Source organism: Mus caroli, unplaced genomic scaffold, assembly GCF_978045245.1.
Source record: "Mus caroli unplaced genomic scaffold, Mus_caroli_1 scaffold_9, whole genome shotgun sequence".
Classification (NCBI taxonomy): Eukaryota; Metazoa; Chordata; class Mammalia; order Rodentia; family Muridae; genus Mus; species Mus caroli.
Window position 1 is genome coordinate 126,590,066 of NW_028227264.1, and position 24,025 is coordinate 126,614,090.

General features: G+C 50.3%; 3 protein-coding genes across 4 annotated transcripts; 2 read left to right on the top strand and 1 right to left on the bottom strand.

Moving 5' to 3' along the window:
- Window positions 1-1,559: 1,559 nt before the first annotated feature.
- Window positions 1,560-10,501, bottom strand: Eef1akmt3 (EEF1A lysine methyltransferase 3). Its single transcript, XM_021175320.3, has 3 exons — window positions 10,167-10,501; window positions 9,937-10,048; window positions 1,560-2,048 (listed from the first exon to the last, which is right to left on the bottom strand). Exons 1-3 carry the CDS (start codon window positions 10,425-10,427, stop codon window positions 1,639-1,641), a joined length of 783 nt encoding a protein of 260 aa, XP_021030979.2. The 5' UTR covers window positions 10,428-10,501; the 3' UTR covers window positions 1,560-1,638.
- On the top strand, window positions 10,490-15,292 carry Mettl1 (methyltransferase 1, tRNA methylguanosine). Of its 2 annotated transcripts, XM_021174481.3 has the most exons (8): window positions 10,490-10,669; window positions 10,850-11,018; window positions 12,000-12,163; window positions 13,421-13,605; window positions 13,710-13,823; window positions 13,980-14,081; window positions 14,233-14,398; window positions 14,961-15,292. In XM_021174481.3, the coding sequence occupies exons 1-7, from the start codon at window positions 10,606-10,608 to the stop codon at window positions 14,380-14,382; spliced, it is 948 nt and encodes a 315-aa protein (XP_021030140.2). In that variant the 5' UTR covers window positions 10,490-10,605; the 3' UTR covers window positions 14,383-14,398; window positions 14,961-15,292. The 2 variants fall into 2 exon arrangements, with proteins under 2 accessions (XP_021030140.2, XP_021030139.2); XM_021174480.3 differs by having other exon boundaries at window positions 14,233-15,292.
- Window positions 15,293-17,091: 1,799 nt separating this feature from the next.
- On the top strand, window positions 17,092-21,374 carry Cyp27b1 (cytochrome P450 family 27 subfamily B member 1). The gene is made up of 9 exons (XM_021175201.3): window positions 17,092-17,334; window positions 17,939-18,129; window positions 18,535-18,737; window positions 18,824-19,024; window positions 19,097-19,269; window positions 19,531-19,703; window positions 19,907-19,985; window positions 20,536-20,733; window positions 21,049-21,374. Exons 1-9 carry the CDS (start codon window positions 17,140-17,142, stop codon window positions 21,160-21,162), a joined length of 1,527 nt encoding a protein of 508 aa, XP_021030860.1. The 5' UTR covers window positions 17,092-17,139; the 3' UTR covers window positions 21,163-21,374.
- Window positions 21,375-24,025: the final 2,651 nt, after the last annotated feature.

The following is a 24,025-nucleotide window of genomic DNA, read 5'->3' on the forward strand; positions in this document are numbered from 1 at the left end:
TCCATTTATGAGTCCGGACACACAGCAGGTAGGTAGGGTGGGCTTAGGAAATTGCCCAAGGTCACCTGGAGAAGTAGAGTTCCTTCAATAAATAATTGCTGAATTAGTAAAATATCTACTGAACATATGTGTGCCCGGAGCTGTTTCTAGTTTCAGGGGATCGGTGATGCATAAATCATAGCTCTACCCTCCAATGCATCTATTGGTCTGAGGAAATAAGAATCGGGAAAGGCAATATAAGGTCCCTAAACAGTTAAAAGATCTCCAGTCAAGGAAACCACATCCAAACAGAAAGCTCGGGAAAAGGAGTGGTTTCTTATTTTTCCTTTTTTTTTTTTTTTTTTTTTTTTTGATTCCAGAAGCAAAGCCTAAGTGTAGACAGAGAGCAATGGCCCTTCCTGGAAGGGATCATCGGAAAAGCGGAGATGTCAGGGAATGCCCATAGAGTTAGGGAACAAAGCTTTAAGACACTTCAGCTAAAAGTGCAATAGAAACAGAGTAGGAAATGAGATACAAAGTAGCTTAGGAGCAGGTGTGTGTGGCCTGAGTACCAAGCAAAGACGTTTGTTCTGACAGTAGAAGCTAATCAGAGCAGGTTTTGGAAGATGGCAAGAGCTTGAGGAGTGGCATCTAGGTTAAGAGAACAGTGGCAGACACATCAAAGACGGTTGTGTGCCGAAAGGCTAAGTAAAAAAGAGCCAGACTGATCCAGAGGGAGAGAGACAAGAACCAAAGGCAAAACAAGAAGGAAAACCTGACGTGGAAGGAAGAACTAGAGATTAGAAGAACCTCGAACCCAATCCAGAATTTGATCACATGATGCCTGTGATCAGGTCTTGAGCTTTGCAAAGGATGAAGAAGCTACAGACCAAGGGACATCTCTGATTCTCCTCCTGGGGCTCAGGTCTAGGGAGACTCGCTCTATGGAGACTCTTATTTCAGCAAGCAAGGTACACGCATTCTGGGGTATCTCGGCATCCAGCTTTCTGGCAATGTTTAGAGATACAGAAGAGATAATTAATGCCTGTTTTTCCCTTTAAAAATGGCAAAGATGCCCGGAAGTGGTGGTGCACGCCTTTAATCCCAGCACTTGGGAGGCAGAGGCAGGTGGATTTCTGAGTTCGAGGCTAGCCTGGTCTACAGAGTGAGTTCCAGGACAGCCAGGGCTACACAGAGAAACCCTGTCTGGAAAAACAAAAACAAAAACAAAAAACAAAACAAAACAAAACAAAAAAAAAGTCAAAGAGTTTTAAAGAATCCATGCTGTTTAAAGAACTGTAAGTGGCGATCTCTCTGTAGGGACTGTTCGTGCCATTTATTCCTAACTATCCTGACCGCCTTCCTCTGAAGGCAAGTGTTGGGTGCTTTCTTTGGGCTTTAAACTCAAAGCTCCTGGGGCTCTGCCATTCCTAACAAGCAGCCACCTTTCGGCATCTTCCCAAGAGCAGTTAGGGGAACCGAAGGGAAGAGGAAAGGAAGAAGACGGGGGCGGGGGAGGAGAGAGGGAGAAGACGGGGGGGGGGTGTGGAGGGATGGGAAACGGGGACGGGGGGGGGGGGGCGGGATCCATCCTTTTCTTTCCTCCTGGTGTTCACGGCTCTGGAGGGATGCCATTCCTCCACTGAGACAAGAGTTAGGTCAACAGAAGGGGTGCTGTCCAGCAGGTGTCACCTCCCTGTGCCTGGCCCTATAGATGTTGACATTCACATCCTCATCCCGCTGGGCCAGCTCCAGGTGGAAGTGCTGGGGCAGGAGGCGCCGAAAGAAGGTCTCTGCCCCGTGTTCTGCTCTCATCTTGGAGGCCAGGTAGATGGTGCCGTGGGGCCCACACAGGTGTCGGAGGGTCCCCAACAGTAGCGGGAAGGTAGGTTCCAGGTACACGATATCTGCCCCCAGCACCAAGTCATAGTTTCCAGGAAAGACATGCTGGTCAATTCCCCAGGACAAGGCGCACACCCGAGCCCGGCCTCCGGGTGGCACATTGGCGTGGACGTTATCCTGGATTTGCTCTAGGGCCACTGGCAAATCAGTGATGGTAACATCCCCCCCTGAGGGAGAGTGGGGAGGAAAAATGCAAGTCAGAGGGACCAAGACAGGGCTCCTGACTGGAGGGTCAGAGACCCTGAGGTCTCGTGTCTCCATGACCCGAAGTCCATACTTTGGCTTTTAGTTGCCCTAACCTCAGTGCCAGCCACGCCAGCCACTCTCGTTACTCTACATTCTACAACATCAACATTCTCTCCGAGCTAATCTTCAACCCCTCTGCTCAACACACAACAATCAGATGTCAGCAAAAGCCTGAGCAAGACTAAGCCGGGGTGGGGGTGGGGTGAGCTACGCACCCCTACCCACGCAAACCCAGGAGACGTGACCTCAGCTGAGACTGAAAGGACAAGCACACATTGGTCAGGTGCACCTTTCTGAGCAGGGAATGGGGAACACAAGTGCCTGGCAGGCAAAGGGCAAAGCATAGTTTAAGGGAGGCTAGACTCTAGAGCAGAGGTTCTCAATCTGTGGGTCGTGACCCCCCCAACATCGGAAAACATAGGTATCTACAGTTACATTTCATAACAGTGGCAAAATTACAGTTATGAAGTAGCGGTGAAAATAACTTTATGGTTGGGAGTCCCCACAACAAGAGGAACTGGATAAAGGGTCACCGTGCATTAGGAGGGTTGAGAACCACTGGGCTAGAAGATGTAGAAATTGAAAGAATGCCAAGATCCAAACGGAGAGCCATTGCATGCTAAGAGAGAGTCAGGCTTGATGGAGTGTTGTCTCGTGCTAGGCATGCTATATTGCCAGTTGGAGAAACAGGTTTTAAGAGTAAGATCTGGGCTAAAGACAATGAGATCAGCATTTCAGAACACTTCACTCTCACAACAAACATGTGTACTGAGTGCTTGCTAAACTCGAGGGATACAACCCGAGGCAGCACAAAAAGAACAAAACCGCAGCCTCCAGAAAGCTCATTCCAGACTTGGAAACAGCTGCAAAAGTAGTAACAAAAGTAACTAATCAGCCAGGCGTGGTGGCACACTCTAATCCCTGCACTCGGGAAGCAGGGGCAGGCGGATTTCTGAGTTCGAGGCCAGCCTGGTCTACAAAGTGAGTTCCAGGACAGCCAGGGCTACACAGAGAAACCCTGTCTCAAAAAACCAAAAACAAACAAACAAACAAACAAGGTAACTAATTAGAAGCATGATTGATGATAAAGAAAGCGGAAGTGCTAAGAGGTAACTTATTCGTCATCATCATCATCTTCAGTTTGTACGCCAGGTGTCTAGAACACATCAGTGAACAAGACAGGGGAGAATCCACACTTGTGGATTTACAGAATAGTGCCAATGTAGTGGTGGCAATGGTTTGTTGGCCTGTCTTTGTGCTTCTTGACCTTGACATTTTTTGCAAGCGTATAGGCCATTCAGTTCAGAGTTAAGTTGTACATTTAAAAATTATTTTACATTTACTTCTTTTTTTGCATGCAAGTACCATAGGGTGTGCGGGGAGATGGAAGTACAGCTTACAGTCAGGTCTCTCTCTCGACCTTTTGGGGCTTCTGATCTGCTGGATCATCTCCATGGCCCAGGTTGTACATTTTTTGCCAAGAAAGGCACAGAAAGGAGGTTTTAGCACTAGGGCAGAGCCAGGACAAGCAACAGTCAGAGACCAGGCAAGACCCTAACTAAGTAAAATAGAGGCTAGCTGGAGAGACGAACGGCTCAGTGACTAGGCACTTGCTACTCGTCCAGGGGATCCAAGCTTGGTTCCCAGCATCTATATCAAGTTGCTTCCAGTGGTCTGATCTGCAACTCCAGGGGATGTGATGACTCTGGCTTTTGAGGGCACCTGCCCTTATGTGTACAAACCTATGCAGGCATACACATAATTTAAAATAATAAAAATAACGTTTTAGGGGGCTGGAGAGATGGCCCAGGGGTTAAGAGCACTGTCTGCTCTTCCAGAGGTCCTGAGTTCAATTCCCAGCAACCACATGGTGGCTCACAACCATCTGTAATGAGATCTGATGCCCTCCCTCTTCTGGTGTGTCTGAAGACAGCAACAGTGTACTCATATACATAAAATAAATCCTTTTTTAAAAATGTTTTCAGCCTGGTCTACAGAGTGAGTTCCAGAACAGCCAGGGCTACACAGAGAAACCCTGTCTCAAAAAAAACCAAAAAACCAAAAAAACAAAACTGTTTTAAAGGAAAATAAAAGGGAAGAGGCTGGGATTGTAACTCAGTTGGTAGAATATGTAAGGGCCTGGGTTTGAATCCACCAAATAAAGAAGTAAATAATTTTTTAGACTGGAAGTGATGGTGCGTACCTATAATCCCAACACTATAGAGGAACAGACAGCCAGATCGGAAGTTCAGGGTCATCCTTGGCTACATAATTTGAGGCAAGCCTAGACGACATGACACACTGTTTCAAATGAAGGGGAATGGGACACTGGCTCAGTGGATACAGGTGCTCACCAAGCCTGAAAATCTGCTTTTTATCTCCAAGTCCTATATGGTGGAGGGAGAGAACTGACTCTCACAAAAATGTTCTTTTGACAATGTTCAATGTTCTTTATGCATGCTGTGACAAATAAAGGCCTGTGCCACCACTGTGTGGCCACACATTTAATTTCTTTTTAATTAGAAAAGAAGAGGAGGGAGAGGAGGAGAAAGAGGAGGAGGAGAAAGAGGAGGGGGGAGAGGAAGAGAAAGAGGGGAAGGGAGAAGAGGAGGAGCGAGAGGAAGAAGAGGAGAAGGAACAGTGGCAGGAGATGAAGAGGGGACCAAAAGAAATGAAATATCCAGGCATGGTGTAGCTGCCTGTACTCATAGAACCTGAGGAGCTGAGGCAGGAGGACCGTGAGTTCTGGACCATCTGGGGCTACATGGCAAGACACACTGTCAACAAAGCACAAACAAACAGGGTCCGGTGGCTCACATCTGTAATCCCAGCCCTTGGGAGGTAGAAGCAAGAACATCATGAGTTGAAGGTCCACCAGGGTTACATTAAGCCTTGCAAAAAGACACACAGTCTGTCAAATAGCAACGTGGGCTACCATGAGGGACCGAGCAGGGAAAGACCAGGAGCGCACTTTCAGTGGGATGCTTGGGAAATCCTCACTAAGCAGATTTTGTTTGGAAAAGACCTGAAGGCAGCGCTGGAGCAAACCACGTGGTTTGGCCTGGCTAAAGTCTACCAAACACAGATCAGCAGGCACAGAGACCTCGAGGCCGGACTGTGCCCCGCAGTGTGAAGAGCAGTCAGACAAACAGCAACAGGAGCTGGGACAGGGAGACGGAGGGGCAGGATTCTAGGATGCGTGGGAAGATAGAGGGGAGGTTTCAGGGGAAGGATTACACTTGGATTGCTGTGATTTAAAAAACAGGCTCAGTGGATAAGAGCACTCACTGCTCTTCCGAAGGTCCTGAGTTCAATCCCCAGCACCCACATGGCAGCTCACAACTGTTGGATGCTGTCTTTTGGTGTGCAGATTCACATACAAAGTACCCGAATACATAAAATACAAAAACAAGGAAATCTAATAGTAAATAAATAAAGTAAAATGAAATGTGCTTTAATTATGACACATGCTCACAAACAAGGGGGCTGGAGAGATGGCTCAGCAGTTAAGAGCTCGCTGTAGAGGATGCAGAGGGGTTCCCAGCACCCACATGGTGGCTTACAAACATCTGTAACTCTAATTCTCCAGGCTCCAGTCCCTCTTCTGACTTCTTCAGGCACCAGGACAGCATGTGGTACATACATGCAGGCAGAGCACACACACACATAAAGATTAATAAAAACATCTTTTAAAACAAAACAAAACAAAACAAAACCCAAACCTGCAGAAGGCAGGACAGATCCAGGGAGATTGGTTAGGGCAGAGATGATGTTGGTTAGAACTCAAGTAGTGACAGTGACTAAGAAGTAATCAAATCCTTAACATATTCTGCACACATCATCAAGCTCAATAAACCAATTCTCCTCCCTCACACAAAGAAAAGGGGGGGAGGCTTTTTTGTTTTGTTTTGTTTTGTTTTTTGTTTTTTCGAGACAGGGTTTCTCTGTGCAGCCCTGGCTGTCCTGGAACTCACTCTGTAGACCAGGCTGGCCTCGAACTCAGAAATCTGCCTGCCTCTGCCTCCCGAGTGCTGGGATTAAAGGCATGTGCTACCACGCCCAGCGAGGGAGGATTTTGATTAAGGATACTTTTTGAACATTTGGTCTAACTGAGGCCCAAAGGCCCATTATGTAAATGAAGAGGGCTTTGGGAGAGGCAGGCTTGGAAATGGGAGCATGATCTCATTCGTGAGCAAAGTGTGAGATGTCAAACAGTCGCATGGAGATGCTGAGTCACATGGATAGGCTGGGCTATGCAAACACCTGGATGCAGAAATGAGAGGATCTCGGTCCTTTCCATAAAAAGGACATGCGAAGCTACAAAGTGATGTGACTTCTCAGGAGGGAGAAGAGACAGAAAAAAACAAGGGGTCAAAAGTCCGCTGCTGAGCTCTGGGGTGCTCGGGGTTTCCCTTGTAAGGATAAAAGGGCATCAACAAAACGATGTAAAAGTGTACCTGTGGTGTGTGGAAGCCAGATGCGTGCTGGCCCAGAAAGCAAAGGACATTTCAAGGAGATGGGAGTATCCTCGTAAGATGCCGAGTCCACCGGGGCGGGCTAGGAATTGACTCCTGGGCTCAGAGCATGGGGTGGGAAGTGAAGCTCACAAGCCCGGCCAGAGCCATGGGAGGGAGGGACACGGAGGACAGAAAGCCTGAGTGAAATGGATTGAGAAAAGAACAGAAAGAAACTACAGACAGGGACATTAACATTTAAATGTATCCTCTCCCTCCTGAACAGAGCCACTTCCCCCGGCACACACACAAGTATAGTTTCTGTATACACAGAGTATGTATAGATGGTGCGAATGTATATGTATGTATGTGATACATGTGTGTATAACTACACTGAAATGCTTATTGTGTGTGTGTGGGGGGAGGGGTTGATCCTACATCTCTTGAGCTGAGTGAGAGAGAGAGAGAGAGAGAGAGAGAGAATGTACATATTATCCAGAGAGAAACCCTATTGTGTGGGGGGTCCTGGAGTAGTTGATCCTACATCTCCTGTGTAGGCAGAGTGGGGAGTGGGGGGTGGGAGTGGGTATATGTGGGTGTGTGTGGTGTATATGTGTGTGGGGGTATATGTGGTGTGTGTGTGGTGGGGGAGGGCATGGGGGGATATGTATGTGTGGTGTGTATGGTGTGGGGTGTGTGTGTGTGTGTGTGTGTGTGTAAAGCCTTCCCTTCAAAGGGCTGTTTGAGCCTAGCAATGGAAAATACATTTGCATTAAGGAGACAGTAACACTGTTTCAAACACAAAGTGCAGCCCCCATGAAGTCCCTAAGGAAGGAGACATCAAAGAAAGTTTGCAGAAAGGACTGAAGGCCAGCAAATTACACAAGGAGAATAGGAGGGGAGAGGCTCAGAAAGAGGCTAGAGAGGGAGGCAGGCTGTTGGAAAGTAGCAAGGCTCCAGAGGGGGTGGGGTGTGATAATGATGGTAGCCATTTTGAAAAAAAAATTCTGATTGTAGGGTGGTGTGAGCCAGGATCTAGGTGGGGGCAAGAACTGGAAACAAGAAGACCAACCAGTTTGACTACTTATTATAGTCTAAGGAAGAGATGATGGATGATGGTGGCTCAGGCTGGGCAGCCAAGAGAGTAGTGGGAAACAACACAAGAAAATCCCCACGGGTGGCTGTGACTTCACAAGGGGAAAGGCCAAGGAGAGCCGGCTTGGCTGGGGAAAGCACCAGGTCGGCTTGAGCGTTGCTGACCTCTCCCACAGAGAACCATGGAGACACCTATGAAAATCAGTGCAAGAATCCGGAGTGGAAGGCTGAGTATGGTGGAACGAGGAAGGGACAGACATGCAAATGTTGATAAGGCATCCCAGGGTCAGCTGAATCCTGGGATACAAAGTCAGAGAATAGATTACACCCAGACCCCAGACTTGGCGACTAAACAGGGCACAAAAGCAGCAGCTGTTATGGCAGTAAGTGAAGACAGGTGTTCTCTCTCTCTCTCTCTCTCTCTCTCTCTCTCTCTCTCATACACACACACAAACACATAGATACACACAGGCATATGCACATACACACATATACACATGCACATATACACAAACACACACGCATGCACACATAGACACACAAAGACATAAATATACACACATACACATGCACATACACACATACATACCACACACACACAAATGCTCACATATACACACACATACACACATGCCCATACACACACAGAAAAGAAACAGACACACACATACACACATAGACGCAGACATATGCACATATACACATGCACATACATACACACACATACATACCAAACACACATAAACACATATACACATACATACCAAACACACATAAACACATATACAAACATGCACATACACACACATATACCTACATCCACACACACATGCACACACACACACATGTACCTATATCCACACACATACATGCACATACACACATATACCCACATCCACAAACACATATACATACATGTACACAGGCATACATACACACAGACACAGACACACACTTTTCACCTTTGCCTCCTTCCCTCCCTTCCTACCTGAAATGGGGTCTTACTCTGTAGCCCAGGCTAGCCTTGACTTTACCGAAACATCCCTAATCCCTGCGTGCTGGGATTACAGGCATGAACCACTCCACTTGGCTCCTTTGCTTTTCATGTAACTTGCTCACTCCCATCCAGCCGCCTTCCTCCAACTCATCTGCCTGTGCTTCCCCTTGATGGACTGCTCAGCCCTCAAGGTAGCTAGCGAGAGCACAGCCATGCTACACAGACCTCACCATCATGTATGTTCCGTAGCATCTTCCCACATTGTCCCTCACTAGACTACAAGTTCCTTGGCACACAGAGAATACATATTGACTGACTGAAGGAATAAATATAAGAATTAATGTCTGCCTCTGCAAAGACTGCCCTTAATGTGACCCACTTCTGTTCCTACAAATAAGGACATCTGGTTTACACGACTTAGATCACTAGGCAAGAAGCTTTTTTAGGTTTTTGCTCAAAGTGAAGCACAATTTCCCTGACCTTTTCCTTTCCCAGGTTTCAGCTGCTTAATTACCAATTACCACCCATATATATATATATATGTGTGTGTGTGTGTGTGTGTATATATATATATATATATATATATATATATATACACAATTACCACCCATATATATATGAGAGGTAATTGGTAATTGGTATTAAGTGTGAAAAAAAATACATATATTCACACTCGGGTCCTTCAAAATTCATAACCTTGCTTTTTCTAACATTAAAAACTCTAGGCTCTATTGCAGTACGGTAGCACACACCTATAATCCCAGCACTAGGAAAAAGTAAGGCAGGAGGACCAGGCAGGAATTCAAGGCTAATCTCTACGTAATGAGTTTTAGGCCAGCCTGGACAACAAGAGAGCCTGTCTCAACCAGACTACAAAACCACACCCACACCCCCTACCCACACCCCCACCCAAAAAAAAGGAAAGAAAAAGATATTTAAAAGATCCTAACATAACAAAGCTACAAATCTTTGATGAGGTTCACTGTCCTATGTCTCTCCTTCAGAAAATCCATGCAAGCATTTTAGCGAAAGAGCATCTCCAGTATTTTTTTCACGGAAAGCCTATCTTATTTGTTTCAGGTACCCTGAAGCCAACTAGCTTGAGTGTTCTGAACGCTCATCAGCGCTGTCTGCCTTGCAGGAGAATAGAGGTTTGTTAAAAGGAAAGAACTGAGCTGAGTTCTACCCACCCCCAGGAATCCACGTCCTCACTTCTCCACACTCCAGCTCCCCCTCCTCCCGCCGCAATGCCAGTTCACGCACCCAGCAGCGCCGCCAAGATTCCCACGATGCCCGTCCCCGCGCCCAGTTCGATCACCTTCTTGCCTCGAAAATCCACATTTTGACTCTCGAAATAGTCACATAGGCTCAGAGCCTATGAGGAAGGGAAAAAGAAAGTGGGAAACTGTCACAACGGTGTCTCCATATGGGAGAGCCGGGGTCCGGGGACTGGACCTCTCAGGGACCCTCACTTAGGGCAGCCCATTCCTCACCGCATCCCACACGCGTGCCGCCACCCCAAGGCGCGACCCAAAGTTCTGCGTGATGCTCAGCTCGTGCCCACAGAAGCAGAACCGGCTGCTCTCTGAGTAAGAGTCGGTGAAGAGCCCGATCTCCCGTGGGAACACGGATTCGGGCTCAGTCTCCGGATCGGTGCGATAGCTGGCCATCCGGCAGATACAGCCCCCAGCACCCCGGCCAGCGCTCGGATCCCCTCTATCGGTGCCGGGTTGAGGCTGGGGACTGCCAGCCATATGGGCTGCTCCCAGGCACCGGGCCCCGCCTCCCCAGTTCGCCCTCCTTCTTCCAGCTGGACTTCCTGGAGATGGATGGGGATGACCCCCGAGCCCGGGTCCCTGGCGCACACAGAACAGGACCCACACAGCACCATACGGGCCAGACTTGGTTTGAGACCACCCGGAGAGAGAAGAAATGATGCTTGAGTTTACTGTCAGAGGCGGGTCCCTCACATCCCGCTCACCTGTGGGGCGCACAGGTATCTGTGGACATTTGAGAACCCAGACTAGGCCAGAACGACCCAAGGGAGGATGCGGGGTGCCCGGAGCTGGCCTCCCCAAAGCACGGTTAGCGATAGCAGGGCGCAGGTTTCCCCTCCCGCTCCCTTCAGGGTCCTTTCCCTATGGTGCAACAGAATTTGCTCTTCGCTCTTTAAAAGGCGGGGCCTGCTGGCGGCCCGCGGGTTGCGTCATCACCTCGCGCCGCGAGCTCGGCTCTCCACGTGGACTGCGTGGCATGATGGCGGGAGCCGAAGCCCCCCAGCCGCAGAAGCGCTACTACCGGCAGCGCGCCCACTCCAACCCCATGGCAGACCACACGCTGCGCTAGTGAGCGGGCCCGGCGGGATCCGGGAGGGAGGGAAGGCGGTCGCGCAGGGGCCACCGCTAGGACTTGCGATGGAGCGGGGAGGGTTGTCCGGGTGACACGTCAGCTGAGGATGGCTTAAGTAGATTGGGCAGAAGGCGGAGTTGGCCGGCTGGGAGGGGTCGCCGTGTTGGAGACTTAAAGTCTGGGTGGACTTGCCAGCCAGATCTAGGAAGAGGGGGAAAAACTATTGCCAAAATGAAGCGAAGCAAGTTGTCATTGCCAGCTTCCGATTTTTCTTTTTAATTTGGTTTGGATTTTGGAGACAGGGTTTCTCTGTGTAGCCCTAGTTGTCCTGGCACTCACTTTGTAGATCAGGCTGGCCTCGAACTCACAGAGATACAGCTTCCTCTGCCTCCTGAGGGTGTGCACCACTACACCCGGCTCCGATTTGGGTTTTTTAATTTATAAAAAGATAAACATATATACACACTCCTGGCCACTCCTTGTTCCATCCTCGCCACACAAAATACATAAACAAAGAGGGCTGGAGAGATGCCTTAGTGGTTAAGAGCGCTTGACTGCTCTTCCAGAGGCCCCAGCAATCACATGGTGGCTGGAAACCACTTCTAATGGGTTCTGATTGCCTCTCCTGGTGTGCACAAAGACTGAACACTCATACACATAAAATGCACGGGTAAATAAAATGTTTAAAATATACATAAACAAAGTAGTGCTCCAGTGCCTTAGGCAGTCAGTCTCTGGGAAAACCTGACACACATCACTACCCAGAAGAGCTTGGCAGATCTGCAGCCATAGCCTCATGATGGGACTGATTCACACCCTAGAAGCCAGGGGACTTCCCATTACGCCTTCTACATATCACATGGCCCCTGCATGCAGAGTTTTTTTTTTCTAAGCCTACCCCACCCCCAACTCTTACACAAAATGTCTGCACTGGTATGTCCAACAGTCTCACGTGTCTCATGTCTTCTTTCTAATAGCCCTGTGAAGCCAGAGGAAATGGACTGGTCTGAGCTTTACCCAGAGTTCTTTGCTCCGCTTGCTCAAAATAAGAGCCATGATGATCCAAAGGATGAGAAAGAAAAGCACTCTGGGGCCCAAGTGGAGTTTGCAGACGTAGGCTGTGGCTATGGTGGCTTGTTAGGTAATAAGCTGGTCCTTTTCTTGGGACAAGGAGAGGCCTGGGTTCTGCCATCTCAGCAGGTTAGAGGCAGGATTAGTTGACCTTTCCTCCTGGGACCAGACAGCAGTGACATCAGTGTGGAGAGCCTCCTCCTTCCTTCTACTCTGGGTCTGTGGCCTTTGCCCTGGAGGAGGGAGAGAGCTGCCTCAGATGTATCTGAGAACCCCGGTTGTTCTGTCTAGCTCCAGTGGCTCCAGTCCCTCCATGAGCCATTCCACTGCCTTGTGCTGGGTCAGTGAGCCGGGTCAGCACAAGCGTCAGAGATCAGCTCCAGTGGCCACTGATCCTGAACCGTCTTTCTCGGGGATTCCACCACCTTCCCTCTTCTTACCCCTTCTCTCACCAGAACACATTCTGCTCCACCCTCTCATGGTCTGGAGTTCCTGTTACATTTGTTTTCCAGAGCATGCATGTCAAGCCACTGGTCTATGTTCACATCTTCCCTATAGAGCTTCCCCTATAGACAGGTAACAGTGTGTCAGAGAGGTGGTGTGTGGAGACTGAAGACTTTGGCTCATGTTAGCGCTGCCCCCCCCCCCAGTTAATTGTATGGTCTTAGCATTTCTGACCCCCAGTTTCCCCAACCTTCACACTGTACCAGAGAGTGTTATAAAGACCAAATGATGCTGGGCAGTGGTGATGCACGCCTTTGATCCCAGCACTTGGGAGGCAGAGGCAGTTGGACCTCTGAATTCAAGGGTAACCTGGTCTACAAATTGTGTTCCAGGACAGCCAAGGAAACCCTGTCTCAGGGGAAAAAGAAAAAGAAAAGAAAGCAAGCTACGTAGTGACATCACTGGCCTGTAACTCCTGCCCTTTTATTCTAGTCTGTATGACAGATCTTGTCTTGTTGTTGGTTATTTTATTTTATTTTATTTTTGGTTATTTTATTTTTTGAAACAGGGTTTCACTATGAAGCCCTGTCTGATCTGGGCCGTCCTACATCAGACAGGCTGACCTTGAACTCACAGAGATTTGCCTGCTTCTGTCTCCCATTCCCTACTTCCAGTTTTTTGGATTAAAGGCATGAGCCACCACACGGTGCTCCTGGGACAGTGTGACAGTGTTTTTCCTTTCTCTTCCGAAGAAAATCTCTGCAAGATATGGGTATCTCTGCCCCACTCCTGACTTAGATATCTACAAATGAAAATTCTCTTTCCTGTTTAACCTCTCTGTACTTCCACTGATGGTCGGTCCCCTTGATGTCTCTATCCCCAGTGGCACTGTCACCACTCTTCCCAGATACCCTGATTCTGGGTCTGGAGATTCGGGTGAAGGTGTCGGACTATGTGCAGGACAGGATTCGGGCCCTCCGTGCAGCTCCCGGGGGCGGATTCCAGAACATCGCCTGTCTCCGAAGTAACGCCATGAAACACCTTCCTAACTTCTTCCGCAAGGGCCAGGTGCAGCCTGGGGAGCAGCCGGGTGGGTTAGGCTGGTTGGCAGGTAGAGGTGGAGCTGGGCATTCACGGACGGACAATCCTGTTGGCGAACATCTGTCCCACAGCTAGCAAAGATGTTCTTCCTCTTCCCGGACCCACACTTTAAGCGAACGAAGCATAAATGGAGAATCATCAGCCCCACGCTTCTGGCAGAGTATGCCTACGTGCTGAGAGTCGGGGTGAGTGAGGAGGGGAGATGCTGTGGGTGGCCTGCCCGGGGCTCTTCCCTGAGAATTCAGCCTGGGGGAGGCACAGTTAGACAGTAGCACGATCAGTGTCACCACCTCGTTGCTCAGCTGCGTGCAGCCCTGTCTCCAACACTGTTGCTCGTCCAGGGCCTGGTGTACACCGTCACCGACGTGCCGGAGCTGCATGAGTGGATGTGCACCCACTTTGAAGAACACCCACTGTTTGAGCGTGTGCCGTTTGAAAAGCTAGTAAGTCAGACATCCGAGGGAAATGGCAGGCCAATCAGAGTGGCCCCATAGCTGGTCCTTGAACTTAGCTCAGGGGTGGGAGAACGGGAGTCTCCGGGCCCTAAGGCAGTTTAAAAGATGGGCAGGGACATTCTGGATCCTCTTTCTGCAGAGTGAAGACCCCATTGTGGAACATCTAGGCAGTTCAACTGAGGAAGGAAAGAAAGTTCTACGCAATGGGGGAAAGAATTTCCCAGCCGTCTTCCGAAGAATACAGGATCCCCTCCTCCAGGCAGTGACCCCCAACCCCACCCTGCCTTAGCCGGACCCCCTAGAAGGTGACTGGAAAAAAGATCAAAAAAAAAGAAAGAAAGAAAGAAAGAAAGCCGGGCATGGTGACGCACACCTTTTATCCCAGCACTCGGGAGGCAGAGGCAGAGGCAGGCAGATTTCTGAGTTTGAGGCCAGCCAGGGCTACACAGGGAAACCCTGTCTCGAAAAACCAAAAAAAAAAAAAAAAAAAAAGGTCAGCTTTCCAGGCCTTCCCAGACTGGTGGGACTGTGGGGCCGTGACCTCTCCAAGAAGTCGGGGAACAGTCTGTGGTGTTCTTTACCCATCGCTCTTACTGCCTTTTTGTTCCTCCACTGTCTGAAGAAATCAGATGAAGCTGGCTGAGAAGGTCAAAGGACCGTGGGCCAGAGGGGATATTTGGAGGGCTGTGGGTATTCTGTTCTCACTGAGCACACCCTCCCCGCCCCCACCCTGGGGGGGGGGCTTCTCTAGCTCGGGTGAAGCATGTGATGCCCACTGTTTAGTCTGTGTGTGTGGAGAAACATGTGATGTACCACTGTCTAGGCTGTGTGTGGCTCAGGTTGCCTTCACTTGTGTTTACTTTGCAGTCCTGGGGATGATCAGGGTGTGTGCCCACGTACCCATGTGCCAATGTCACTATTTCCCAAGAAGGGCTGGGGTATGTATGAAATACCTCCTCCCAACTTCTCCCTGCTTACAGCCTGACCCAGGCTGTCTCTGCTGCCTCTGTTGCTGCTCTCTCTGTGGAAGGCTCTGAAGAGCAAGAGGGTAGAGAGCCTTCCTTGTCTCTACCATGTTGAACTTGATTCCAGAATTTCAGACCTGACTGGCATAGTTGTGTCTCATGGGGAGAGGGAGGGAAGGCGGAGGAACAGGGAGATAAGCTGGAAAAAAAATTTAAAGAATTGTTTTTATTTTATGTGTTTGAGTGTTTGCCTGCATATATATGTATGTGTGTCACACATGTGCCTGGTGCCCTTGGGGGCCAGAAAAGGAAGTTGGTTCTCCTGAAACCAGAGTTACAGGTAGTTGTGAGCTGTCATGTGGGTGCTGGAAACTGAACCTGCACCTCTGTAGGAGCAGCCAGTGCTCTTAACTGCGGAACCACCTCTCCAGCCACTAACCTGGAGAGTTCTGTGGCCGAAAGCAGTAAGCGGCTGCTGACCACAAAGGTCATAGAGGAGGTGGTGTTAGCCTGGGATTCAGACTGCCCTTGACTTTCATTCAGTCCAGAGACAGGGTCTCCAGGTGTGTAGGAGTGAGGGTATATGCTCATATGCTGGTACAAGGACGATTCAGTAGGGTCGGCTTTCATCTCTCACTGTGTGGGTCCCTGGGACCAAACTCAGATCATCAGGCTCAGTGGGAGGCGCATTTACCTGCGGAGCCATCTTACTGAGACACTCCTTCATTTCTGTTCCTCAAACCCTAATCCCATGTCTGCAAAGAGGGGGGTCCCCTTGAGCTAAGAGACTTCCTTCCCCAAGAAACAAAGATGGAGTCTGGAGAGATGCCTCGGTGGATGAGAGTACTCAGTCTTCCAGAAAACCCCAATTCAGTTCCTAGCACCCAAGGTGGGTGACTCACTTCTTGTAAATCCACTTCCAGGAGATCCAGTGTCTTGGGTTCTGGGCAGCTGCACTCATGTGAGTGCACACACACACATCCCCAATATGTGAACACATAGTTTAAAGTCTTTAAAAGGAAAAAGACAACCTGTGGCTCAACAGTTAAAGAGTTCTTGTAGAGAACCTGGGTTCAGTTCCCAGGCTCACACCCACCATAATTCCAGATGCAGGCTATCAGCTCCCTCTTCTGACTTCACAGGCACCAGAGCACACAAGTACACATGTATAAAGGCAAATCATGGCTCTGCAGTCAAGAGCACTGACTGCTCTTCTGAAGGTCCTCAGCTCAAATCCCAGCAACCACATGGTGGCTCACAACTATCTGTAATGAGATCTGACACCCTCTTCTGGTGTGTCTGAAGACAGCTACAGTGTACTTATAATAAATCTTTAAAAAAAAAAAAAAGGCAAATTGTGCATATAAACACTGAATCTAACGCCGGGCATGGTAGTGCACGCCTTTAATCCCAGCACTTGGGAGGCAGAGGCAGGTGGATTTCTGAGTTCAAGGCCAGCCAGGGCTACACAGAGAAACCCTGTCTGGGAAAAACAAACAAACAAAAAAACACCCAGTGACTCTAAAATACAAATAGATAAAAGGTAAAGGTGGCCATGTACCATCTTTCCATGGTGTTACATGCATAGGAGGTGAGAGGCGTGGCCAGCGCAGGTGAACCTATCTCCACAGCAAAAAAGACAACCCAAGAATATGGGAACAGCTGAAACTGCACCTTCCACCTAGTTTCCATTCAGGGGCTGACAATTTCCAGGAATGGGCCTGAGGGACTCAGCTCCCCAGGAAAATGGGAAATCCATCAGGCTCTGGCTCCTGAACTCCAGAGACACAACCTTTCCCAGGAAGACCTTTAGGCTGCTGCTGGACCAGGGCATTAATACAAGAGGAGCACAAGACATCTGGTGTGGAGCTGTTGCCACAGGAGACCCAAAAGCCAGAGAGTCAGCCCTAGCCCTGCCTACTGTTCTGGGTGCTGAGCTACACAGACCACTTGCAAAGGGATTGGCTGAAGAGCTTGGAGAGGGGCGTCTTCATCTCCAGGACCAAGGGTATATATGGGTTCAGGCAAGTGCAGAAGATGCTCTGGAAAAGTGCTCTCGAGCAGACTCCCCAAACACAGACATGACCCAGGCAGTCAAGCTCGCCTCCAGAGTTTATCACAGAATCCACCTGCCTCCACAGCTGGATGCCTCGCTGGGCTCCAGAGGCAGTGACTCGGTTCTCCGCAGCTTGTCTGACATCCCTGGGCCCTCTACACTCAGCTTCCTGGCTGAACTCTTCTGCAAAGGGGGGCTGTCCAGGCTACATGAACTGCAGGTAAGGGGGCAGTCCTTGCCCTTGGTAGGACTGAGCAGGGAGAGCCGGCTTTAATGGCAGAAAGGACCACGGTGAAGAACACAGGAAGGAGGGTCAGTGAGGGTGGAGACCTGTGGATTATGAAAAACTCACGCTGGGACCATAGAAGGTTCCACTGCCCCCGGAGTCTATACCTAACTCCCGGCAAAGGGATGTACTGTCGCTTCATACACAGTAAACCCTGCAGATCCAGGACAAGCGTGCTGAAGGAGGGAGAGCGCTGTGCTATCCTGCAGATGAAGCTTAAAGCTACATGCTCCTTTTCTTTCACTAGAGGCTCCTCTTGAGGTACAGTTAGGAGAAGAGCCCTGAAGGAACTGCTCCCCCTAGGCTAGAGCCAGATAACTAAAGAGAAGTGCTAAATGTCTACTTCAGCAAAACTCTGTTTTGCCATTCTCTCTCAAACTTTCATGGGATGGGAGAAAAAGTTTGCCACTTGGGGGCCCTACGCTAGCCCGGCACTGAAAAAGCTCCCTTTTCCCAAGCCTAGCCAACACCCTTGGCCCTGGCACAAGCCAAACTGAAATTCACCCGCCCAGGTATTCAAATGCGCTGATTCTCTCAGGTGCATGGCGCTGCGCGGTACGGGCCAATATGGTCTGGCAGCTTTGGGACACTTCGCACAGTTTACGTTGCTGACCCTACACTTGTGGAGCAGCTCCTGCGACAAGAAAGTCACTGTCCAGAGCGCTGTAGTTTCTCATCATGGGCAGAGCACCGTCGCCGCCACCAGCGTGCTTGCGGATTGCTAACGGCGTGAGTCGACCCCTGAGTACCTTATTCCTGCCAGGACTCCCACAGCCAAGTTGGGCTTGGAGGGAGGTCGGAAGTTTCCACCAATCTTCTGGCATTTCCCCGGTTCTCCAGTCTATACTCCAGTCCGAACGCAGGTAGAGCCGATTCCTCACCCCTCCCTGCATGTTTGGGGCCAGATTCCACGAGAGAGGCGAGGGCACCAGCATTTGGCTGGAACGTGAGCATCTGTGATTCAGTTTACCATGGAACCCACTCCCATCCCTGAGCAGGAAGTGAGTAAAGATGAGAGATTGGTGAGGTCAGGGTGATTTCTACACCCGGAGAGGGCAGACATAATACTCCTGGTCACCCTAGCCTTCTCCACACACGCTCACATCCCTAATGTCCCTCTCTGCACCTGGGCAGGGATGGTGAAGAATGGCAGAGGCTCCGAAGTCTTCTGGCCCCGCTACTCCTCCGGCCACAAGCAGCCGCGGGCTATGCTGGAACTCTGGACAACGTGGTCTGTGACCTTGTGCGTCGACTAAGGCGCCAGCGGGGACGTGGCTCTGGGCTACCCGGCCTAGTTCTGGACGTGGCGGGAGAGTTTTACAAATTTGGCCTAGAAAGTGAGTCCTAAAGCAGAGTTAAGGACCTGTGTAGATAGTTCAGGGTCCTAGACGGCTGATGTGTGACTGTGCCCCCTCCTGGCCAGGTATAGGCGCGGTGCTGCTGGGATCGCGCCTGGGCTGCCTAGAGACTGAAGTCCCTCCTGACACAGAAACCTTCATACACGCAGTGGGCTCAGTATTTGTATCTACACTCTTGACCATGGCGATGCCCAACTGGTTGCACCGCCTTATACCTGGACCCTGGGCCCGCCTCTGCCGAGACTGGGATCAGATGTTTGCCTTTGGTAAGGCCCGGGGGAGGGGACTGGGTATCAATACTGCACTGGAGCAGTGAGGCAGCCTGCCTTCCTTCTCAGCCCAGAGGCACGTGGAGCTGCGAGAAGGCGAAGCTGCGGTGAGGAACCAGGGAAAGCCTGAGGAGGATGTGCCGTCTGGGCATCACTTAACCCACTTCCTTTTTCGGGAAAAGGTGTCTGTCCAGTCCATAGTGGGGAATGTGACAGAGCTACTTCTGGCTGGAGTGGACACGGTGAGGTTCTCTTTATAATGCGAGTGCCATTTCCAGAGTGCAGTGTCCTTGTCCATCCCTGTCCCATCCCCCCACCCCCACCACCTCCCGTGCTCACCCCCCCCCCATCCCGAGAACTCTAGGGCCACTTTTCTGATTCAGGGATGAAGGTTTAGCCTTAGTAATTCCTTGGTCCCCGACCACTCCCTCCCTATGCTACCTACCCCCCTTCACTGGGGTCCCCATGTCTAACAGCTCAGATGATCTCACCTGTTCCCTCAGGTATCCAACACGCTCTCCTGGACACTCTATGAGCTCTCCCGACACCCCGATGTCCAGACTGCACTCCACTCTGAGATCACAGCTGCTAGGACCAGTGGCTCCTGTGCCCACCCCCATGGCACTGCTCTGTCCCAGCTGCCCCTGTTAAAGGCTGTGATCAAAGAAGTGTTGAGGTGATGGGGGAAGGAAAGCAGGAAGTAGATAAAATGTTAGGGGGGAGCAGAAGAAGCTGGCAGTGTGTGGAAGGGGGTTGGGGGGAGGGAGGAGAGAAAACTGGCCCCCTACTCCTGCATTTGGAAGCTGGAGACAAGGTGACTGGAGGCACTGTGTTCCCCAGCCTCACCCTGCTGAATCCATTTTCTGTTTCATGACCTAGATTGTACCCTGTGGTACCTGGGAATTCCCGAGTCCCAGACAGAGACATCCGTGTAGGAAACTATGTAATTCCCCAGGATGTGAGTAAATCTTTCTGCTAAGCCATTCCTTACTGCTTTGGGCACAAGTCATTCTCAAACACTCCGGTAGCCTTTCCAGCCCCCCTTCCCCCCAGTATAATGGGAGTAGTAGAGGGAGGTCCTTACCACCAACCAAGGCCCACTTTTTGTTTTTGTTTTTCAAGACAGGGTTTCTCTGTGTAGCCCTGGCTGTCCTGGAACTCACTCTGTAGACCAGGGTGGCCTTGAACTCAGAAATCCGCCTTCCTCTGCCTCCCAAGTGCTGGGATTAAAGGCGTGCGCCACCATGCCCAGCTCCAAGGCCCACTTTTAAACTGGTTTGCAGATCCTCTTCTTCACATTCCCCACCCTTCTGCATTCTTGGGCTCAGACTGAAAACTCCGATCCCTCTGCGGGGAGGGGTACGGTGTTGAGATAGAGTCTTGCTATACAGCCCAGGTTGGCCTTGAACTCTCTCTCTTCCTGCTTCAGTTTTCTGAGGGCTGGAACTGCAAGTGTGGACACGAAACTCAGCTACCAAACTGACAAGTCTGTCTTCCTTTCCCACCAGACGCTGGTCTCCCTGTGTCACTATGCCACTTCAAGGGACCCCGCACAGTTTCCAGACCCCAACTCTTTTAATCCAGCTCGCTGGCTGGGGGAGGGTCCGACCCCCCACCCATTTGCATCTCTTCCTTTCGGCTTTGGCAAACGGAGCTGCATCGGGAGACGCTTGGCAGAGCTGGAGCTACAAATAGCTTTGTCCCAGGTGAGTGATCTAGAACTTATACCGTTTCCTGTCTGGAAAGGCCCAATAAACGTGGGTGATCTTGACCTCTGACAAACATAACAAAACATAGAAGACTCAGCAGACTGACAGTCCCACTTAGGTCTGGAACATCAACAAAGATATTTGGACTATCATTTTCCCTCCCACAACGCCCTGCCCTCACTGACCAAGAAGTCCCTTAGTGGCTACAGATGCCATTCCAACAGTGGCCACTCTAATGTTCTTTACCAATTAAGGTACCATTTTAGACCCACCCACAATGACAACTTTCTCCCCCCCCCCCCCCATTTTCAGATCTTGACCCATTTTGAGGTGCTACCTGAGCCAGGTGCTCTTCCTATCAAGCCCATGACCCGGACTGTCCTGGTCCCTGAGAGGAGCATCAATCTACAGTTTGTAGATAGATAACCATGCAGAAGACAGCCAACATCGTCTCAAGACAGGACGGGGTCTTTGTGATACACAAGAGGCACACTCTCCTTGGAAGCCTGTCTGACCGAGCAAACTCCAGGAAGCAGGCCCTGACCTATGTGTAGTTGGCCTGACTCAGCAGGCATCCCAGAACCACCATCCTTTCTCCTTCCTGCTCAGTGCCTCTCCTGATCACTCCTCAGGATCCGATGCCTTCAGATTTTAACACATCCTTAAAGTGCCAACTCACGGGTTAACTACCAACCCCAGGCAGCCTGGGGAGGGATTCGCCCCTGATCCTGTGGTGCTTGATGCTCTAAGCTAAGTGACTGCATCTGGTCTGCACCTGGCTGCGTCTCTACCTGGCCATGTGTGCTTTCCGAGGAGAGTAATGACTAGTCTCCTGGGCTTTTAGCTCTTGTTCTTTTTGAGACAGAGTCTTGCTATGTACTCCATGCTGTCCTTGAACTCACAACCTCCTCGCCTCACCTTCCCAAGTATTGGGTTACAGACATGAGCTACCACTTCCAGCTGTATCAGTCTTTCTATCTCCCGCCAGAGTCTATCCCTGGCTATTCAGCACCATACATTCTCAGACTGAACCTGGGCCATGTGGCAGGATCGTCCACTCACCAGGCTCTGCCCACCCTTTTCTCTCTCAATCTTTCCTCGAGGGAAGTAAATCTGCCCTTGCCTAATTTACAGCATGTTTAAGCCCCCGCTACCTTGGTTCTTCAGCCACTCTCAAGTGGATCCACTTCTTATCACCCATCTTTTGGCCTGCCCCTCCCCCAGGCTGTCTTTTTTATATTAAAACATTTATATATATTACGTCTTAAAATGTTTACTCCTTGGCTTTGGGTTTACTCCCCCCACCTCGCCCCCGCCATGCCTGGCAAGATCTGGAGCCCCATCACCCACTTTGGCTTCTCTCAGCTCCTGGGAGCAACTCCCATAACAATGGGAGGTCTGGATGATCCATTCGAAAGAGTGTTTTGTGACAGACCCAGACATGTTTCTATCTGCAGTGGGAACAGCCAAGTCTTGTCTGGCTTTCTAGTGGAGATTTAAGGGGGTGAACAGCGAGTGTAGGAGCTAAGTTGTAAAATGGGTCTGAGCGCTTAGGGTTTTTCAGAGATGACCAGAGGCGGCTCGACTCTTGGTGAGAGAAGAGCTTTGAGAATCCAGACAGTGCATGCCTTTAATCCCAGCACTTGGGAGGCAGAAGCAGGCGGATTTCTGAGTTCGAGGCCAGCCTGGTCTACAGAGTGAGTTCCAGGACAGCCAAGGGTACACAGAGAAACCCTGTCTCAAAAAACCAAAACCAAACCAAACCAAAACCAAAACAAAAAACAAACAAACAAAAAGAACCTGAACAGCCAACACTGAAGGGCATCCTAGAATATCTAATCTGCCCTCCTTCAAAGAAAGACCTGGATTCTGGCAGGAGCCACCCAGGTGGGATGAAAGCAGAGTGTGCAGAGCCCTGGAGCACAGAGGTGGAAGTGGGCGGGGCCAAGAGACCCTGTTTCCCCAAGTCAGCATTCTCTGCCCCCCACCCCCTCAGAGACTGCACACAATACTCCCCTTGTGAGGTATGCAGATTAACTCTTCTTCCATCCCAATGAATCTCTCGGCACTCTACGCACCCACCCATGTCTGGATCCAGCTCACCCCCATGTTAGGACTTGCCTCCTTTTCCATCCCTCCCTCACACTCCAGTTAGCTGGGTAGAGATTCCACTTCACACTTCCTCCACCCCATCCTAGACATGGCTCGCTAACCAGAGACCCTGCCAGCCAGTGGACTTCCCATGGAGATCAAATCACGCATGACCCAGTGGAGCAGGGTATGCTGGACGCCTTGTGCAGAGGCCATGACACTGGACATGTCTTGTTCCTCCTCTTGTCTCTTCTGTTCGCTCATTATCTGCTTCTACTCCACCACCAAGTTCAACTTCAACATAAAATACCCGAGTCTTAGCAGATCTGAGCTGGGGGGTGGGGTAAAGCTGAGCCCATGAGAAAGGTTTTCCCAGTCAATAAAGGACCTGTCATTCTGTCCTGCCCGGTAGCTAGACAGAAGTGCCACTTTGAAGAGGCAGCAGTGCCTATGACCCCTAGACAAAGGTTTGTGTAAGTTAGGAGAAAGGAAAAAAGAAGAGATTATATTGGCAGATGTGCACAGCCCCATCCCGAGACCTCCATCGGTGTTGGAGGGAGGGGGACGTGGGCCTTTGGGACCCAGAGTATACGTGGATGTATATGTGTGTGTTCTTGAGTATGCTTAAGCTTCCAGGGAGAACCATTGCAAGGAACACCTAGGCTTGGCCCAGAAGCCCCAGATGTGTCTTATCTACCTGAGTCCCTTCTGCCAACACGGACTTAGTCGTTGCTGATTTTCTGTCCCCCATCTGATCTCCACCGACTCTTCTGTTAATAACCAATCAATAAAGTCAGCGCCCTCTGTCTCCGGGTAACGGGGAGGGTGTGTGCTTCTGGGTAAAGTTTCCTGCCAGAGAGCTGGCAGCCTCAGTTTCCTCTTCATTCTGATCCTCTCAAGGCATTCACATTTGGAATTAAGTCAGACATCCCCCACCACCACCACCACCCAGCACAGCCCTGGTGCCTACACCCGAGGGCCAATCTGCGGCCAGCACCAAGGACAGCAGCCAAGACCCCAGCTGGAGAGGCGTGGAGCAAGGTTTCCTGTGCTCCAGGGTAAGTGGGCTGTTAGAAGACACCCACTGTTTCCAAGCCTCCCCAAGAGGAGGCAGAGCAGAAACCATTGGTCCATTAGAGGACCAATAGTAAGAAAGCCCTCTGGATCTGACTTTAGCAATGTATGAAGGAATTTTTTA

Bases quoted from the DNA above. Each gene is read 5' to 3' on its own strand.
- Cyp27b1 (XM_021175201.3), top strand. From the start codon at position 17,140: ATGACCCAGGCAGTCAAGCTCGCCTCCAGAGTTTATCACAGAATCCAC. The intron at 19,025-19,096 runs GTAAGGCCCGGG...CTTCCTTCTCAG, and splicing joins GGATCAGATGTTTGCCTTTG to CCCAGAGGCACGTGGAGCTG. The intron at 19,704-19,906 runs GTGATGGGGGAA...TTCATGACCTAG, and splicing joins GTGATCAAAGAAGTGTTGAG to ATTGTACCCTGTGGTACCTG.
- Mettl1 (XM_021174480.3), top strand. From the start codon at position 10,606: ATGATGCTTGAGTTTACTGTCAGAGGCGGGTCCCTCACATCCCGCTCA. The intron at 11,019-11,999 runs GTGAGCGGGCCC...TCTTTCTAATAG, and splicing joins GCAGACCACACGCTGCGCTA to CCCTGTGAAGCCAGAGGAAA. The intron at 13,606-13,709 runs GTGCAGCCTGGG...TCTGTCCCACAG, and splicing joins ACTTCTTCCGCAAGGGCCAG to CTAGCAAAGATGTTCTTCCT.
- Eef1akmt3 (XM_021175320.3), bottom strand. From the start codon at position 10,427: ATGGCTGGCAGTCCCCAGCCTCAACCCGGCACCGATAGAGGGGATCCG. The intron at 10,049-10,166 runs GTGAGGAATGGG...CCTTCCTCATAG, and splicing joins CGGCACGCGTGTGGGATGCG to GCTCTGAGCCTATGTGACTA. The intron at 2,049-9,936 runs GTGCGTGAACTG...ACTCTCCCTCAG, and splicing joins AATCTTGGCGGCGCTGCTGG to GGGGGGATGTTACCATCACT.